The 18,012-nt window shown below is 41.9% G+C and overlaps 1 protein-coding gene across 3 annotated transcripts in view; it reads left to right on the top strand.

The window, feature by feature from the left end:
* The window catches only part of DOCK4 (dedicator of cytokinesis 4), a 409,136-nt gene that overhangs the window by 185,146 nt on the left and 205,978 nt on the right, over nt 1-18,012 (top strand). For all 3 annotated transcript variants that reach the window (XM_026509569.4, XM_044387653.3, XM_026509577.4), the window contains exons 5-7: nt 2,135-2,231; nt 6,985-7,133; nt 12,709-12,793. In XM_026509569.4, coding sequence (XP_026365354.3) covers nt 2,135-2,231; nt 6,985-7,133; nt 12,709-12,793 — 331 coding nt within the window. The remainder of the gene's footprint in view (nt 1-2,134; nt 2,232-6,984; nt 7,134-12,708; nt 12,794-18,012) is intronic.

The raw sequence follows: 18,012 nt of genomic DNA, 5'->3' as shown, positions 1-18,012 counted from the left end.
CCCATGTGACACAGGGCATCATGAACATTAAGTAGCAGGAGAACGTTGAGGATAGAACCCAAATTTATCTTCTTAAAAAGAAAAAAAATATTGGAATTGATTGAGACCCCAGATTCTAGGACTATGAACTGGAAGAAAAACTTGAGCCTGAAAACGTTTGAGAACACATATTACCAGGAGATTCCATTCCCAAGGAGGAACTTCTTTGGGGTTTTGATGTTAAACTCTCTTATTTTAAGATCGGCAGCCTGATGGCCCACCAGGATGAAGTAGCTGCAAAGTATATCTCAGAATAACTGAACAAAATGCGATTTCAGGGACCACCACTTACAGCTGTTTGAACATTGACTTTGGTTTTGGTGTGATTAGGAGGAAACAGCTGCCTCACGGAAAATGGCGATTTTGTTAAAGCTTCTTAAAAATTTACTTTTTGGTTGAACAAACCCCAAATCAACTTCTCACAGATTGAATTGCCTTTTTGTTCGTTCCTGGGTCTTCAGAGCATTGGAGGGCTGATGGGGGTCCTTAAATTAAATTATGGTTTATGAACAACGAGGCCACTTCCGTAGTGTTTAATTGCTGCTTGAGGTCATGCCACTTTTTAAATGTTAAGTAGGTTGTGGAGTTGTCCTGGCAATTCATTGTTCCCTTCTTGACCTTACATCTGATCATTTTATAATCTCTGTCTCCAAATATTCATCATTTAAATTGCAGCAGCTGCTTCAAAAGCAAAATCAAGGCGCTACCGTTTGAACATGTCACACGTAGACTTGATAAAGGTTCTGTGTATGTCGCAGTTCACATTCTACTGTTTACTTTTATTTCTAGTTTTAAATACCACTTTTACATTTTTAGCTGTGTTTAAGCTCTAGAAAGAAGGGAAATAGTCACAGAGCAAGTATTTCAGCAGCACTCTGAAATGAGGAAATGAGGCTCTGTTGGTGAAGATTTTAGTTCTCTTACTTGCTGTCAAGAAGACTTTACAAAAGACAATTATACACCCTTTGGATAGAACATCACAAAAGAACTACAGAGCAATTATTAGCCTCATGCTAAGAAGTAATTTTCCCTTGATCATCTAGACAACCTGGTTCGGTGTCTAAAATGCTGTTACCTTGTACATATTAGATGTTGTCCTCGAAAAAATGCATACTCAAATGTTAAGAAAATAATTCCCATCAAATAGCTGGTAGCATTCTTTTCAGAAGCTGTAGTGATAATAGCCACTTCAGAATTTTAACCTGCACACAAACTGAAAAGAATTTGAAAAAAGAAATTCCAGATGAGGAAAAAGGTTGTCGTACGTCAAAGATCGACATGAAGATAAAGGAAATCTGGGTTTTCTTTTTGTCCAGAGCTTCATGTATCCCTTCAATGTCAGGACCACTTACATACCCTAGGAGGTGTTCGTATGAATGTTTTCCAAGTGTAGTGTTTCACTTTAAGAGAAGAAACAGGAAGGATATATGACCCTGATCGTAGAGAGGAACATTGAGCAATGGATATTCAAACATCTGTGACAGCAGATCTTTTAAGTTCGATGATGCATGATAACATTACTAATATACTAATCGTTTTTCATGGTCCCATTTACAAATAATAAAAGTGAAGTGTTAATAAGATCAAGTGAGTGTTTAATCTGTACCTCAGTGTCTAGGTGCTTCTAACACTGAAGTTGGTTTGGATGTTTGCAGCCATAATATCCTGATCATTGAACAAGTTTGTTACTCCCCTTGAGTCCTACGGTCATAGCGCTTGAAAAGCAAAAGCTCTCTCAGTTTATGCAGGCTTGGTGACCTCATGTTACATGAAGGCTTTTGGGCTTGGGAGGTTAAATGAGTTGTTCTTAAGTGGTCACATTGTGGCCGCAGCAGAAGTCTTCTGATATTGCTGCTTCTCACCACACTCCTCAAACTTGGTGCGGATGAAGTGGCTGGTCCTTTTGGTATTGTACTGCCGTGACCCACATAACATTCCTCACACAGGTCTCTCATCAGATCCTCATTACTGGCTGCAGAACCCAAAATAAGAGGCAGTTTCCTTTCCCACTTTTATCTTTCAGAGGATTTAAAAGAAAATTGTTATCTATGATAATTGCATATGTAGACTTTGTTTTTCTCTTTTAATTTCACAGACAATTTGAAATGGTTATTCCCACCGAAGACTCCGTTATAACAGAAATGACATCAACATTAAGAGACTGGGGAACCATGTGGAAACAGCTCTATGTGGTAAGTAACTTTTTAATGGCATAACTTTTTGGATAGAGAATTATTTTAAGAAATATTTGAATAGGAGTCAGCATCGACTAGTAGTTGAGCACGTGCTTTAAGGCACTAGTGCTCCCAGAAATCAGAGATACAGAGCCTAATAAGACTTGTACTCTGTGTGTGTCATAGTCTTGTACTCCGTGTGTCCACTAAGAATGGGCTTTGTGAGTTCTTTTTCGAGCTGTAGGAATGTAAAAGATGATTTTTCTGGCATCTCATCAATTAGAATGGTTTACATGGAACTAGTTGGTGTCAGGCTTTCTGGGTATTTTTAATTTTCAAGGAGAAAGAAATTTATTTTGAGGCGTTGGAGTATTGGTGATATTTTATTCTAACTTTCTGTAAATGATTCAAATGTACTGAAAATGATAGACTTGTTAGTCCAAATGAACAAGAATATTTTAAATATACAAAAGAAAGGAATGTTTCTTAAAAAAAAAATAGGAAGGGGGTCAGGTCAATGTTTGGAGAGTACGTTTTTATGTACTTCTTTGCCTATTACAACAAATTATACTTATTGAGTGCTTACTGTGTCACAAACCCTGGGGAAGTACTCTGTATGCAATGTCTCATTGAATCCATACAGCCACTCAAGGAGATGATGACCAGGAACATCCCCAGCTTACGAACGAGGAACATGAGACAGAGTGAAGTACTTCCTATGACCCACATGGTGGGAAAATGGCGGGGCTGGGAATCTGATGGGAATCTAGTGCCCTCACTTTGGCTCTCTCAATATGCACAAATTTGGGGGTGGTGAAGTTTTGAGGAAGGTGAATGCTATTTCTCCTTTTATTTTCAAAGACATTTATAGAACAGCTTAATCATTTGAAGGGATGCGTTCAAAATACAAAGGTGTGCTTAACCTGACAAAACGATTTGAAACAGCTTGTCAAAGAGAAAATCCAAAATTAGTGAAGGACATCGGCACAGAATGAGAGTTTTCATTGTCTCTTACATACAAAATGCAATAGGCTATTTCATCGAGGCAAGAAAAATCTCAAAAATAAAACGTTTTTGATGTTGGATTTCTCTGACCATGCCCTTCTGGAGCTGGTGGCTTTAGGACTCGCTACTAAAATCCACAAGACAGTCTTAGATGAAATGCCAGTCTGCGCTTTGCTGGCATGAGGTAAGTGCAAAGTCAAGATAACTGAACTCAACGGGTCTGTGCTGAGAGGCTACAAAGGAAATGCAGATCTCCTTTTCAGATTTTTGAAAAAATTTATATTAGGAAGAGTATAAAATCCAAGTATTATTTCACTTAAAATAACATTGTGCATTACATTAACGTGGAAATGAACCTATTGGAAGTGTTCACATCATTGCATCTTAAATACCCAACAGAAGAGTTGTAAAAATAATGGCAGTGTAAGTGTCATCCATTAGCCGAGCTGGAGCACTAGCACTTTACCTTTTTATGTGGCAGCTTGTGGGGAACAAAGTTGAATTCCTCTTGATTCTGCCTTACCCGGCTATTTTTACCTGCTTTCCAGGTTGCGAACATCTATTTTGGTTTGAAAATCTATGTGTTGTAAGCTCTAGGAGTAACGTTTCCACCTCCTGATGTCCTGAGTAATGGACACAGAGAAAGAATTATTTAAAAGTTCCCCTGGATCCTGGCATGGTAGTCAGTTACGTTAGGGACAAATGTGAAGTTGAACCTGGAGATGACAGAGTTTCGACCTTGACAATGAGGCTGATGTGGCTGCGTTGGACCTTTTGTTGGCTGGGTTCTCTTTTTCCTTATACAGGTGTTTTGAGCCTGGTGTTTTGATTCAAGTTCATCCTTGTTCTTTTCCAGTGGTTTTAAGATGCCTGACTTCTCCACTGGCAGATGTTTCATGAGGATAATAATACCTTGTAAATTGTAAGCAGTTTACGAGATACACTTGATATAAGTAGAACATTTAGCTTAAAAGCTCATGGTAAATACTTGAGAAATGCTAGTTGCTCTTTTTCATATCATTGGTAAGAGCCTAAATAACGTTCTTTAATAAAATACCAGTAATATTACCACAAAAAGCTTAGGAGAAATATAGCAGCCATCTTTTACTAAGTACTTCTGTGCAGGCCTTTGGCTGGATATTTTATATCTTTCTTCCCTGGGGCTCTGCCAGATTGTTTTTATTCTCAAATCTTTAGCAGAGATAACCTCTTCGGGGTCCCACGCTAAGTGGTGGAGCCTGAGTCTGAAGGTACATCTGCTGCTGCAAAACCTGGGCCGTTTTCGTTTTGAGGCAAATGAACACTTACCCACTCTCCAGAACACAAATGCTCACAAGTAACTTTTTGCTACGTTTCCGACATAACGCAGGAACTTTCATTTACTGTTTTATTCCAAGTGTTGAGTCTTGTACCCTATCCTTTTCATTTAATGGTAAACCAAGAGCATTTTTCATATTTCTGAATAGTCTTCATAACTGTCCAGTGTTTAAAATCCAGTTTTTCAAGACTCATTGTTTTATGACCAGCTGGCAGACCAGACCCCATATGTACTACTTTCCCATCAGGAGGGCGGGTGTGCTGGTCAGGGCTGCAGGTTCCTGCGTCCCCCTCCCTAAAGGGAAAGCACACCAGCTGGTTCGCATTTTTATGAAAGATCCGGCTTCCTTCTCATCGTAGTGTTCTCTTCAGCTTAAGTACTAGAGATGAGATCATTAGAAAATCAAGTCTGTCCTGCCACACAACTGCAAAACACCATCCACAGTAGCAGGACCGATGACTTGCACACGGGGACAGTCAGTTCAACAGAGCTGGCTCTCCATTTTGCATCCAAAGACTCGACTTACTTTGTATCTTCCCTCTGTAATTTCTTTGACTCTCGTGGACCTTTCCACTGACCACTGACTTCCTCAAGTTTTTCTTGATCGTCCCTTAGTGTTTCACATGACTTAAACAGAATCCACCTCTCAGGATCCACAGAATGACCTCCTGTAAACCAAGGTATCTCTTCATTCTCCAGCTGCTGGCACTACCCAAGGGAGACACCGTGTCTGTGGTTGGGGGCTTCCGTCCAGCGGAGAACACAGACACTAAGCGGTGAATTACCAGAGTATTGCATTACATTGCGCCTGCGGGGACTTGTATGGGAGCGTATAACATGAGTCAAGAGTGAGAAGTAATAGAAGAACAAGCTCAGTAGAGTGCCTTAAATGTCGAGAGCACAAATATTTACATCTCAGAGGAACTGGGATGTGTCATGGAGAATGCTTTGCTGTTCAGCCAGCACATTTGTCTCACCTGCACAGGACATTAAAACACTCCAAGTCACCAAGTCTTGATAAAGTAGAAGACATATCATGACTTTAAAATTTAAAAAAAAAAAAAATGTCTTCTGACTGCGCCTCTTTCCCCATCACACAGAACTTCTGCTACTTCTGGCAGTTTATCACTGCAGAGGGCTCCCGATGTATGATAATCTCAATCCTTTCATATCACTGTTCCTGTCCTCTACTAATATTCTAGTAGAAAGTAAAAGCATAGTTTCTGGTTAAGAAAGATGGAGGGCAGATACTTCGAAATGGTTTTGCCCTCCATGTCTCCGGGTAAGAGGTACAGGCTAGCTTTTGGTAAAGACACATTAGTAGAGGGCTTGTTCTGGACCAAGTCCATAGCAGGAGCGTTATTAGTAACAGCTGACATTTAGGTGATTTTTATTCTAGGCCAGGCATTATTCTAACAGTTTTGGTATATTAACTCATCAATCTTGACAGTGACCCTATCAGGTAGTTATTTTAATATCCATTCTACAGATAAGAAAATATGCACGAAGAGGTTAATAAATTGCCAGAGGTTTTTCAGCCAGTAAATGGCAAACTTGGAATGCAGATCGCGTAGTCAGGCTCCCAAGTCTGTGTTCTTCATCACTGTGCTGTTTTGCTCTCTTCACAAACCTTGTCTCCAGTCCACAAAACAACCTTACAGGAAGGTAGTAATGTCTGTTTAACAGATGACAGAAGTCATTCGCCAAGCCTGTAAAACGAGTAAGTAGCAAAAGCAGGATTTGAAGCCAGGAGTTTAACCCATCTTCCTTACATTAAGTCACCTTGCTTGACGAATTTCCCAGGAGAATATTGAATCTACGTGAATATTTAACAAGAAAGAAATCAGTGTTGGTTGCTAGAAGTCTGAACAGTGACCAGAGAATAGCAATAGTGAATGAATTTGAGAGCCCTCTGCGTGCCCAGCTTATGATAGGAAAAACAGTAAAGCATTAAGACCAACATGCAAGAAATAATTAGAAAACAATATTTGCCATTGAATTGGCCTTAATTGTATGCAGCCACTGTCGAGAGAAGAGAGAAAAGTATGTGGGTGAGAGTTACCAGGGAAGATTCTTGACAGAGGTGGAATTCAGATGGAGCCTTGAAGAACATAGAATTTGGATGGAGCTTAAGAGAGGAGGATTTGAGGTGAAAGAGGAGGCCGAGTATGTAAGCTCCGGGTGTGGAGGCGAAGTGAGGACTCTGGGGGGAGTCTGAGAAGTGCAGTTGGATTCTTGGAGAGCAGTGTTGTGAAACTGGATGAAAGCGTATAGAGTAGTGGGTGTATGTGAGAGCACGAGGGGAGAGGGACCCCTTAACAGAGAATCTGCCCACAGAGTGGCAAGCACGTGGAGGGTAAGCTGGACTGGTCCTTCCCTTTCCTGCGTGGTTTCTTCGCAACTCACTCTGGGGACTGACCACCGATTCCACATCTGTGTACTTCCCAGAGAAATGAAGGCGATCTCTTCCACCGGCTGTGGCACATCATGAATGAAATCCTGGATCTGCGGCGGCAGGTGCTCGTGGGCCATCTGACCCATGACCGGATGAAGGATGTGAAGCGTCACATTACTGCCCGCCTGGACTGGGGCAATGAGTGAGTACCATCCACTGTGGGGGATGGGGCGAGTGTCACGCCCCGCCTAGACTGGGCCAATGAGTGAGTACCATCCACGGGGGGGGGGGGGGGGGGGCGCGGGGAGTGTCACATTTTGCCTGGACTGGGCCAATGAGTGAGGACCATCCACTGGGGGGGGGGGGGCAGGGGGAGTGTCACGCCCCTCCTGGACTGGGCCAATGAGTAAGGACCATCCACTGTGGGGGGCGGGAGGGAGTGTCACTCCTCTCCTGGACTGGGCCAATGAGTAAGGACCATCCACTGTGGGGGGCGGGGGGGAGTGTCACTCTCCGCCTGTACTGGGGCAATGAGTGAGGACCATCCATCGCGGTGGTGGGGGTGGAGGGGGGGGTCTCTGGTGACAGATGCCACATAGGTGTGAGCCACCGCACAATAATATCTCCAGAAAACACCAGATGGGGCTTTTTCAGTTTTATCCTTGTTGCGGCTTAGGGAAGACTGTCATTGATGGAACTGAGAACTGTATCCTCTGGGGCTGGTGAGGGCACCGGGATGGTTTGTTCTCTAGTGCACTGTGAGGTCAGACACTGTGCACATGCTCACAGAATATGAAATGTTTACAGGGATCAACCAGATAGGGCTTCTGCTAAATAGGTCTTATTTAAAAATAAGCTTTAGGTTTGGCGTGTGTATTTGCTTTTAATATATACCCCTTCCGTATTGTGGTACTATGTCACCAGACTAATCTGGAGGGAGACACTAATGCTAACACCAACTATTAAAAGCCTTAAAACAGGTGCACCGGTGGGGCATTCATTATTGCCCTGATTCCGCCTGTGTGTATATATTGGCCCCTTTGAGGAGCTGCTTGGGAGAACTCAGTAAAAAGCAGACAAGATTTACTCTTACATAAAACTATGACTGATCTAAAATAACCGCCAAGCACTTTAGTAAATCTCATCACTTAAAGCTCTGATCAAGGCTGATACTGTACTAAGAATGAATGCTAATATGGGGGTGAGAAATTAGAATAAGCTTTGACTATGGTCCTAGGCTTGTTGCAAGAAGTTAAAAAGTCCCTCAAGGTCATGGTCATACCCTCCCTTCCTTTCCTCTTCCAAATCCCCGTTGGCTATTTGGACGTTCAGAGGATCTTAGGGCTATAGAATAAAAGAAAAGCCAGCGGAAAAGGAGAAAATGGCAGGACCTACACCACAGATAAATTCGCCTCTTACTGAATATGGTAAAACCAATTTGAAGCTAGAGCACTGCTTCCTCTGACCGCAGGAAGTTACTCTCTCAGAAGCCACTTTTGATTCTGCTGAGAGGTGACCTCTACCTATGAGCACATGGACCTACTGACACATTTGAAGCCTCATGCTCACCCCGAGTACTTCTGCTATTTTGTTGAATAAGATGTGCCATTCGTGCTTTTACAGATGAGCACTGTGGTAGCCCTAAATTGTTTACCTCTATGAGATTGATTCCTATAGGGAATAAAAAAACAAACAAAAACAAAAAACAAACAAACAAAAAAACCAACCATAGGTGTAAAATGGCAACAGGACATTGGACTAGCAATGCTCTTTTTTAAGACAGGAGGTGAATTCCTGAGCCCTTCTTGACTTCACTTTCTTCACCTGTGGAAGGAGTACGTTGACCTGGAGGAGGTTCATGGGCTGTTTCAGCTCCAGGGCAGTATGAGCCCAAACACAGCCATTTCCTGAAAAAGACAACATGGCGACCATTTGTATTGAGCCTCCAGTCTTGATCTGTGAGATGAGGCAGGCCAGGATCTCAAGGCTGTTTGAAAGGGACCCATGCTGTCTATCATGTGTTTCTTTTTCATTTTGAAAAAAAAAACCTGAGTTTTCACTGAATTATATTGGCTCTTAGTCGTTATGCTGATACTCGTTAAAGACTAGTTTGTAAATAGGAAGAAAGTTGGAAGAAGTAGCTTATCAAAAATAGCTTGGAAATATAGAGCAGGCAGAATGATACTTTTTCAGTTTAGGAAGGAAGATGATGACAGAGAGAAAAACATTAATTATGACTGAATCATGACTCAGTTTTGACTCATGTAAGTTCTAGCTTGTACTTTGGGCAGTTCTGTGGCTAATTTATGGTAAGTTGGTAAAACATTGATGCATGAAAACGAACAATATAATTTATATAGCTCATCCTCAAATTCATGAATTTTCTGAGGTCTCATTCTGTTTTCTTTGACCACTTACTTAAAATCAACTTACAGCACACAGATTGTGTGTTTACCAGATCCTTGTAAGTATAAATCCATTTTCTTATTGAATAGTGCTAAATGGAAAGCAAATTCAGATAATTCTCTTGCATATTAAACTAGATCAGATTTTCCTGCAAGATTATCTGCCTGCATGTAGATCTCTGGATGACCATAAATTAAGTCTCAGGTTGTGTATCACACTGCTGAAGAGTGGTAAAGAGAAGCCTTCTGCATGCGGGAAGCTTGGGAGGAAAAGGAAGAGGAGCTGTTCGTTTTGTTCTTTAGCAGAGCCTTGAAAAGAAGTATTCTTACCTGGAGGAGTCACGCAGAGTTAAAATAATGGTACCTGTTTCTGTTCCCCATAGAGTTCTGTGCTGTCCTTTGACCTTTCCTGCTAAGCTCATACAGGAGAATCTGTTCATCCTTCTTTCCTGATGTCCCAGAGCAGTGCAGTGACTAAAAGGATAAAGAACTTACCCCTCCCCTCCCTGCTCTGGTTCCCTGTATTCTGAGAGCTCTCTTTGCATTTTCTCCTTTCTCACTTTGACTTATTTCTTCTTCCTGACTTAAAGCACTGCCCTGATCCTGTTCTGTGAGCTAGGAAAATCTCAAGCACTGGCAGAGTTATCCTAAGGATATACCTAGGAATGAACAAGACAAAATCGAAACAGAGGAAACTCTTCATACAGCTAGGACTCGGGAAGCTAGCAGACATGAACAATTGAAGTTTTAGGAGGGAGAGAGAGAGAGAGAGAGAGAGAGAGGGAGAGAGATTAATTTGCAAGTTAAAGGCTCCTGGGGCCCCAAAGCCGGGGAGGTTTCTGGACTTCACACCTGCTCCAGAACGTGTGCAGCTAGAGTTGGTCTTTACTCATTCTGCAGTGATGGAGACCAGTTGCCCATCATGTGTCTTTTCTTCCTTGTGCCATATGGCTGATGCTCTGACTTTTTAGGTCCAAATTCCCAAAGAAGGAATCTCACTGAAAGCCAAAATCCATTATTCCTGTTTGGACCGAGCATTTTCTACCAGCCACTCATAAGCTATTGGCCAGTTCATGGATTATTTGTCCTTAGGTCAGGTCCCTATCTGTGGGCCAGTCAGTTGTGGCTCAGGAAGGGGAGATGGTCAGATGACCAGACTGCCTCAGCAATTCCTCATGCGTCCCAGTGTAGGACAGCTTCTCATAGAAGGAACTGTGGATAAGGTCAGTGCCATGATTCATGTGTGGTTATATATCCTCTTTCCTTTGCTAAATAGTCTTTCCTCAACAATACTGACCAGGTGTCACATGATGTCTTACATTATAGTGCAGTGGTTCTCTCTTGGGAGGGGGCAGAGAATGGGGAACAGACACTATCAGAATCCCTGGTGAGGTGTACCAAGGGGGATGTATTAATCTGCTAGGGTTGCCACAACAGAATACCATGGAGTGGGTGGCTTAAACAACACATTTATTTTCTCACAGTTCTGGAAGCTAGAAGTCCATGATGAAAGTACCAGCAAATTCAGTTTTTTGGTGAGGGCTCTCTTGCTGGCTTGCAGACAGCCGCCTTCTTGCCGTGTCCTCACATGACCTTTCCTCTGTGCCTGCGTGGAGATCAAGAAATCTCTGGGGTCTATTCTTCTTCTTATAAGAATACCAGTTCTATTGGATTAGGGCCCCATGCTTATGACCTCACGTAACCTGTATTACCTTATTATAGTCCCTGTCTTCAAATATCGTCATGATGGGGTTGGCCATATTGGGCTTCTACGTAAACATTTTGAGAGGACACATTCAGTCCATAACAGGGAGACATGAATATTTTGAGAACAAATCACAGTAGTGTTTGCGATTTGAAAGTTCAACAAAAATAGAGAATGGGAGTGTGATTTTTAAGTTTTCTCAAAGAGAAACATAATTGAAAATTAAGAGCCTTATCATGTCAGAGACAACTACTGCCATTAAGAAGGTCACAGACGTGTAATCTTCTTAAGAACAATTGTCGGGGCGCCTGGGTGGCACAGCGGTTAAGCGTCTGACTTCGGCTCAGGGCGTGATCCTGGCGTTATGGGATCGAGCCCCACATCAGGCTCCTCCGCTATGAGCCTGCTTCTTCCTCTCCCACTCCCCCTGCTTGTGTTCCCTCTCTCGGTGGCTGTCTCTATCTCTGTTGAATAAATAAATAAAATCTTTAAAAAAAAAAAAAAAAAAGAACAACTGTCGCTCAGGGTGGCTGGGTCAGTGCCCGGCTTGAAATAAGTGTCAAATTAATAAATTCTACTTATGAAACCTCTAATGAAGTTTGGAGGAGGGTCCAGAATTTTAGGATTTTTTTTTTAATATGCAAGTGAGAAAGCTGTGGTTTTATAACTGGAAATGCCATGGCAGAAGGCTTCTGTGTTAGAAAAGAATGCGAAAGGGACACAGAAAAAATTACCATCAGAGAATTATAGTGAGACCTGGAACGGGGTAACTGAGGGGAGTATGGGAGAGAAACAGTGTCTTGGCCTTGATCTACAGGGCATCACAAAGACATCGTGGCAACTTTGGGGTGGTTCTGGAAGGTTCAGGAGATGAATAGAATGATACAACATTGATACCATTGTAGTCAAGTGGGCTCCTTGGAGTGGAGGATGTCACCAAGGTCACTAGAGGCAAAGTGGCAATTGCACTGATTTTCCTCTGTCTGTGGTAGGACCTCACAAATCAGTCCCACTGAGGCTGGATGTATAACCTTAGAACACTTCTCTGCACGGTAAGCCACATGTCAGTCATGTCAGTCTGACACAAGAGGTGAAACCGTTTCGCTGCCCCAGGCCTAAAACTGTGCTGCCTTAATTTCTCTCCCCTGCCATTCCTGAGTTTCTCCTAATGACTGACCCCAGAACTCTCTACGACTGAGGACTACACACGTGTTGCCAGGGATTCACATTAGAAATGTGTTCGCTGTGGATATAACTAGGTCTTTTAGTGGTAGGTCAAATCCTACAGGCCAAACTTCCCTCTTCTCAACTTTGATTTCTAGAATAAAATTACGTCTTGCTCTTATTTCTACCTCAGTCCAAAATGGAAGGGTTTCTGTGGTGATAGTTCTTGGGTCCTCCAGTGGCAGGGGCCCTCCACTCACAGTGCCTGCCCATCCCCTCAATTTACCTGCCTTTGTCATCTTTCTCAAGTTATGGCCAGTGTCCAGCCTAGTTATGTTGGCTACTCCAAATGTGGTAACCAGTTAATACAAGGCAGAAAATAGGAGTGAAAGAAGGATGCTGGGGGACATATCTAATTTTGAGGTGACACAGTAAAAATATTGATCTTTAATATAGTCTGTAGAAGTGACTTTTTCCCCAAACTTTTGCCACGTGTTTTCTAGACAACTGGGACTGGACCTGGTGCCTAGGAAAGAGTACGCAATGGTGGATCCGGAGGACATCAGCATTACCGAGCTCTACCGATTGGTAGGTACAAGAAACCTTGGCTCTCAGCCTCACTGCTAATTTTATGGTTTCCATGGCGCTCTTCATACTTGATTCATTTTGTAAGAACAGGATGTTCCAAGTTTAATTTGGAGCAAGTAAAAAGAATTGAGAGCTGAGGTGACCATGCCCCAAGTAAAAAACCGAGGCACTTTACCTGTTCCAGAAGGATGTGATGTGCTCTACTGAGCTCTCAAGTCTTAGATACTAGGAAGTAAATCCAAAGAAGTTTTAAGTTCTTTTGCACATCTTTGTACATTTTGTTTAGTGAAATGCCCACAAATCATACGTATTTATCTATTGTGTTCCAGGACAGTGTTGGGGCTAACAATATCCAGCTATTCTTCCCCAGCATGTTACCCCCACTCCCTGCCCCCATTACCACTATATACAAAATCCACTGAAAGTGTCTCCTCCATTGTCTCCAACTGCTGGTCTTACCCCACCCCTCCTAGACCTACTCCATCCTAAGTGCTGAAGTCTGTTAATAATTCTAAGATATTTGATCATATTGCCCATCACCTATGACTTGAGTTTTTTCTAGTTACATGATAAGTTAAATCTGGTCCAATCTGCCATGTATTTAGCCTTGTATTCTTTAATTTTTTTAAAGATTTTATATATTCATTAGCGAGAGAGAGAGCGAGCAAGAGCACAAGTAGGCAGAGCTGCAGGCAGAGGGAGATGGAGAAGCAGGCTCCCTGCTGAGCAGAGAGCCCGATGCAGGGCTCGATCCCAGGACCCTGGGATAGTGACATGAGCCAAAGGCAGATGCTTAACTGACCGACCCACCCAGGCACCCCTAGCCTTATTTTCTTAATACTTGTACAAAAATTATCTAATTTCCTGATATTAACTAAGGTCTTTTAAAACCCCACATCAAAGAAGACTGTGGCTGGAAACGGTTTTCAAAGGCCATTACACCAGAGTAATTTTACTTTGATACGGTTTCATGTGCATCTTACTATAATGTTCAAAGGAACAGCGCCTATGGTAAACAGTAGACTCTTTGGAAGATCCTGCCTCTTTTGGATAGCTTCCCAAGTGTTCAATAGTCTTCATAGAATAGTGGGATATTCTTGCCCTGAGATGATCTGGATCTGAGAAATGTGGGAGGCAAATCATCAGTAGGCCCAGGAGCTTATGTCTGATTTTTAGAAAGCAGTTCTACCACTTTCAGTTTTTTTCCTTAGTCGCTGATCTGTTCAGAGTATCTGTCTACACCTTATTATATCAGTTGGAATTCTGCTTTTTGTAGAGAATTTCCTTCTCATTGAGCTTGAGAGTGATGTTTCATGTGGCATATCTTTGTGGCATCAGGGCTAAGTAGAATATTGGGCACCTAGCGAAACCACAGTTAGATGTCAGTTGGAGGGAAGCAGAGAAGGACGAAGGAAGCAAAGTAAGAGTATTTCTAATTCAAGTTATTCCTAACTCTTCCCGTGTATAACAAATAAAATCGAACGTGCGGGTCACATCCTCTGGTGGAGCACCTTTGTTGCAGTTACTTCATTTAACTCAGTGAGCATCAAATTTGTCTCTCGCTGTTTTAATCTCCTTTGATTGGAAGTTTCTGCAGGGTAGGCACTGTCTTATACTTCCTCTGTCATGCCCGAGATAATCTCGTACAGTGCTTCGCACTTAATAAGCAATCACTCAGTGTTTTTGAGGTCATCATGGTATTATGAAAAGACCATGGGTATAGATCCAAAAAACTAGATTTGAATTCCCTTTTCTCAGGTCTGTGGCCTTGTGCTTTTCGCTTAGTCTCTCAGAGCTTCAATTTCTTCCTCTGTTAAGTAAGGAAATAATTCTTACCATGTTTGTTAGGAAGATTAAATAAGAAATGCATGTAAATGAGCTTTCGTTGACAGTTAATGTTTGCAGAGCACCCGAGCATTCGGTTGATTTTCATTCCTTGCTCACCTTTACTTCATCCTTGTTAGAGAGGCAAGTGGCAAGAATAATCGGTACCTTATATGCTAAATCTTAAGATTAGATCTGGCTGTGTTCAATGAAATAAACAGTAGAAGCTTAGACGTGATAGAAATTTATCTCTTTCTCACAGTATGCAAGCCAGGAGGCAGGAAGTTCTGGGCTTGTGTGTGGTTTCATGGTGTCAAAAGAGATACAGGGTCTTATTTTTCTGCCAAATGGTACATGGCTTCCATCATCAAGGATACTTGCAAGTTCGATTCAGCTGCAAGAATTCTAGCCATCACATCTGCTCTCCAGCAGTAGGAAGGAGAAAGGTTCTTAGTTCAACGCTTGAAAGAGCTTTGCTAGAAATTCCACACAACATTTGCAGTTATATTTCATTGGCAAGGACATAGTCACCCCCCGTACCTAGCTAGGGGTGGCATATACTTGGTAAGCCACCAACAGTGTCTGACACAAATATATTTTAGTTTTTCTAGTTTGATTTTTGTATGCGTGTGATTTGATCTTTGTTCTATTCGCCTAATGTCCTGTATGGGATAGCAAATTGATTCCATCTTTTTCAACATTCTCATTTGCTAGTGATGGCCGCTGGGAGCGCTGCGTTGATATGCTTCTGGGGGCTCATGTGGGCTGATTGCGGAGCCGTGGCTGCCCCTGGTGCAGGAGACTGCCGCTGATGAGCAGTGACTGCCAGTCCGGGCTGGTTTCCGTTTTTACAGCTCAGCTCCTAGCCCAAAGTCTTCATTCGTGATTTTCTGTGAAAATTTAATTTCTCCTGGTAGTGGTTGTATTTTACTCTTTATAAAGCAAAGACAGTAGCCCAAGAAAAACCCAAATTATAAGCTTCAGATGGACCTGTTATCTGTGAGGCAGGACTCTGTTTATACCCTGGCCTAGCAATAATCAGATTGTCCGTCGCTCTGGTCTTTTCCTCTGGGCAACATAAGAGTGACTGACTATATTGACTTCACCAGGGGGAGTTCACAGGCACCGCGGCCAATCCCTTGCTGCTGCTGCTGCTGCTGTTGGTGGTGGTGGTGCTGGTGGTGTTTGGTGTTTATCGTCTCTTCCGGATCAAGGGCCGTGGCATGCATGCCCCAGTAGAGGATGTTTGATTGTTTGTTGCCACTTGTTTTTTGTTTTTGTTTTTGTTTTTACTATGTCTTCTCCATGTCCTATTTGAAACACAAACGTTTGTGCCTTCCTAAATCCATACTGCATCATTAGAAGAAAAAAAGCCTTGCTTTAGGTTTTGGATAGCCCTGTTAGCAGATCTTTCTCACCTAATTACGTTCACCTAAGCAGTAAAACGTGCTAAACCTCACAGTGTTAACATATGTCCACTTGGAACGTTTGGTTTTCTGCCAAAGGCCAGATCCCAATCCTCCTATAAATAAAGAGAGCCTTAGCTAGATTCTCTGTTTATCTGTGCATACAGAGTATCTTTTCATGAACGTTTCTTGGTTTTATAAGATCATGTTAACTTCTTGCTTTGTGATCTTTAGTGAGTGGACCAGAGGTTCTTAAACAGAGAGCAGGGGACATTTGGCAATGTCTGAAGACGTTTTTGGTTGTCACAATTGGGAGTGGGGTGGATGGGGGTGGGGAGGGGTGCTACTGGGTCTGGTGCATAGAAGCCAGAGAAAGCTGTGAAGCATCCTACAAAACCCACGGAAGCCCCCACAACAAAGAAATATCCAGCCAAAGTTATCAGTAGTGCTGAAGTTGAAAAACCATGGTATAGGCAATCCACCCAGTAATTTATACATTATATGAGGATTAAACATTTGCATCCCTTCAATAAATCTTTGGAATGAATGTTTCTTTTCCTAATCAAAGGTCTAGTTAAACTATAAGCATGTTTAGAGTGGCTGGTATGTGCCTTTGTAACCATAATTTATTTCACAGATGGATTTTTGTCTGTTTGTTATAACTACCAAATTATAGCCCTTGAAGTGTGAACATGCCTTTTTAATTTTGTTTTTATAATAATATTTTCACAGAGATATTTTTAGCAGTTCCCCGTACTAGTGAGTTACCAGGAGATAAACAAGTCGTCATAACCTACTTACGTCCACATCTTTTCCAAACCTGGAAGAATGGTGGGTGAGGGAAGGAGGGATTTCAGTGCCACTTGTGATGACTTATGTCACTTGTGCGTCATCAGGGTAGAAGCAAGCAGGCTTAGGACAGGCACACGTGCAAAGACCCAAGGTTCCAAGGCAGTAATTGTACAGAAGACGCAACAATGCATTTTTCAGTCGGCTTTGATTTGCATGTCTTTGCATATGATCTCAATCAATAGTTCTCAACCCTCATTGCACATTAGAATCACCTGGGGAGCTTTTAAAACTATCACTGTCTGGATCCCCATCCCCTAGAAATTCTAATTTAATTGTTCTGGGATAGGTCCTGGGCATAAGTATTTTTTAAAAGCTCTCCTGGTGATTCTCAAGTGCAGCCAAGGTTGAGAACCACTGATCTAGATATATTGAATTCCTTGCATGAGTAAAGGAGCTAATTTTTTTTTTTTTGCTCCGTTTTTAGTGAATATCATGACTGATGCTAAGAACTTTGCACATGTGTGAAATAAAGACCAGATGCCTCCTTGAGGCTTTTATACCTGTTTTTCCCACTCTAGTCCTTGGTAGTCATTCATTTCTTCATAGTACTTTATGCTGTGTTACCTGAAACTTCTAAGTGTATCAATAAATAAGTTAGCATTTCCAGAAAATAAAAACTTCTTTGTGAGTTAAAGAGATGTAGTTTTATGAACGTATGATGCTTCTATTGCTTTGGTAAAAAAGAATTTTAAAAGCACAAAATAGAGCAACCTTCTCAGAAGACAAGCAGAATTATGCTTTTTCCCCCTATGGTTAGACTATTTCTCTGCAGGAAGCTTTGTCTAGCAATTATCACTAACATAACACAGTGCTGAGGCGCACTTTACAAGAAAGGGTACTGTTCACGTTTGCAGAGAGATGACCATTGTACCTGTTGAGTATACAGTGATTACAGATGCATTTGCTTAATTGCATTTTTAACTGTTTGCTTTTCGAGTAGTTCAAGTGAAAACTAAAAGATGAAACAATTCTGGCAATCTCATCGTGTTGCATTCACAACTGTAAATTTAGGTGGTGTTTTTTTCTTTTCAAATGTTGGTTACTCAGGAATTGTTGAAATAAGAAACATAAAAAGATGTTTAATGTAGAAACAGGGTTATGTGCCTTACCCCTAAGCAAAGGATATTACCCTGTTAC

This window comes from Ursus arctos, unplaced genomic scaffold (assembly GCF_023065955.2).
Source record: "Ursus arctos isolate Adak ecotype North America unplaced genomic scaffold, UrsArc2.0 scaffold_3, whole genome shotgun sequence".
NCBI classification, from domain to species: domain Eukaryota; kingdom Metazoa; phylum Chordata; class Mammalia; order Carnivora; family Ursidae; genus Ursus; species Ursus arctos.
This window is presented reverse-complemented; position numbering and strand designations above follow the sequence as displayed.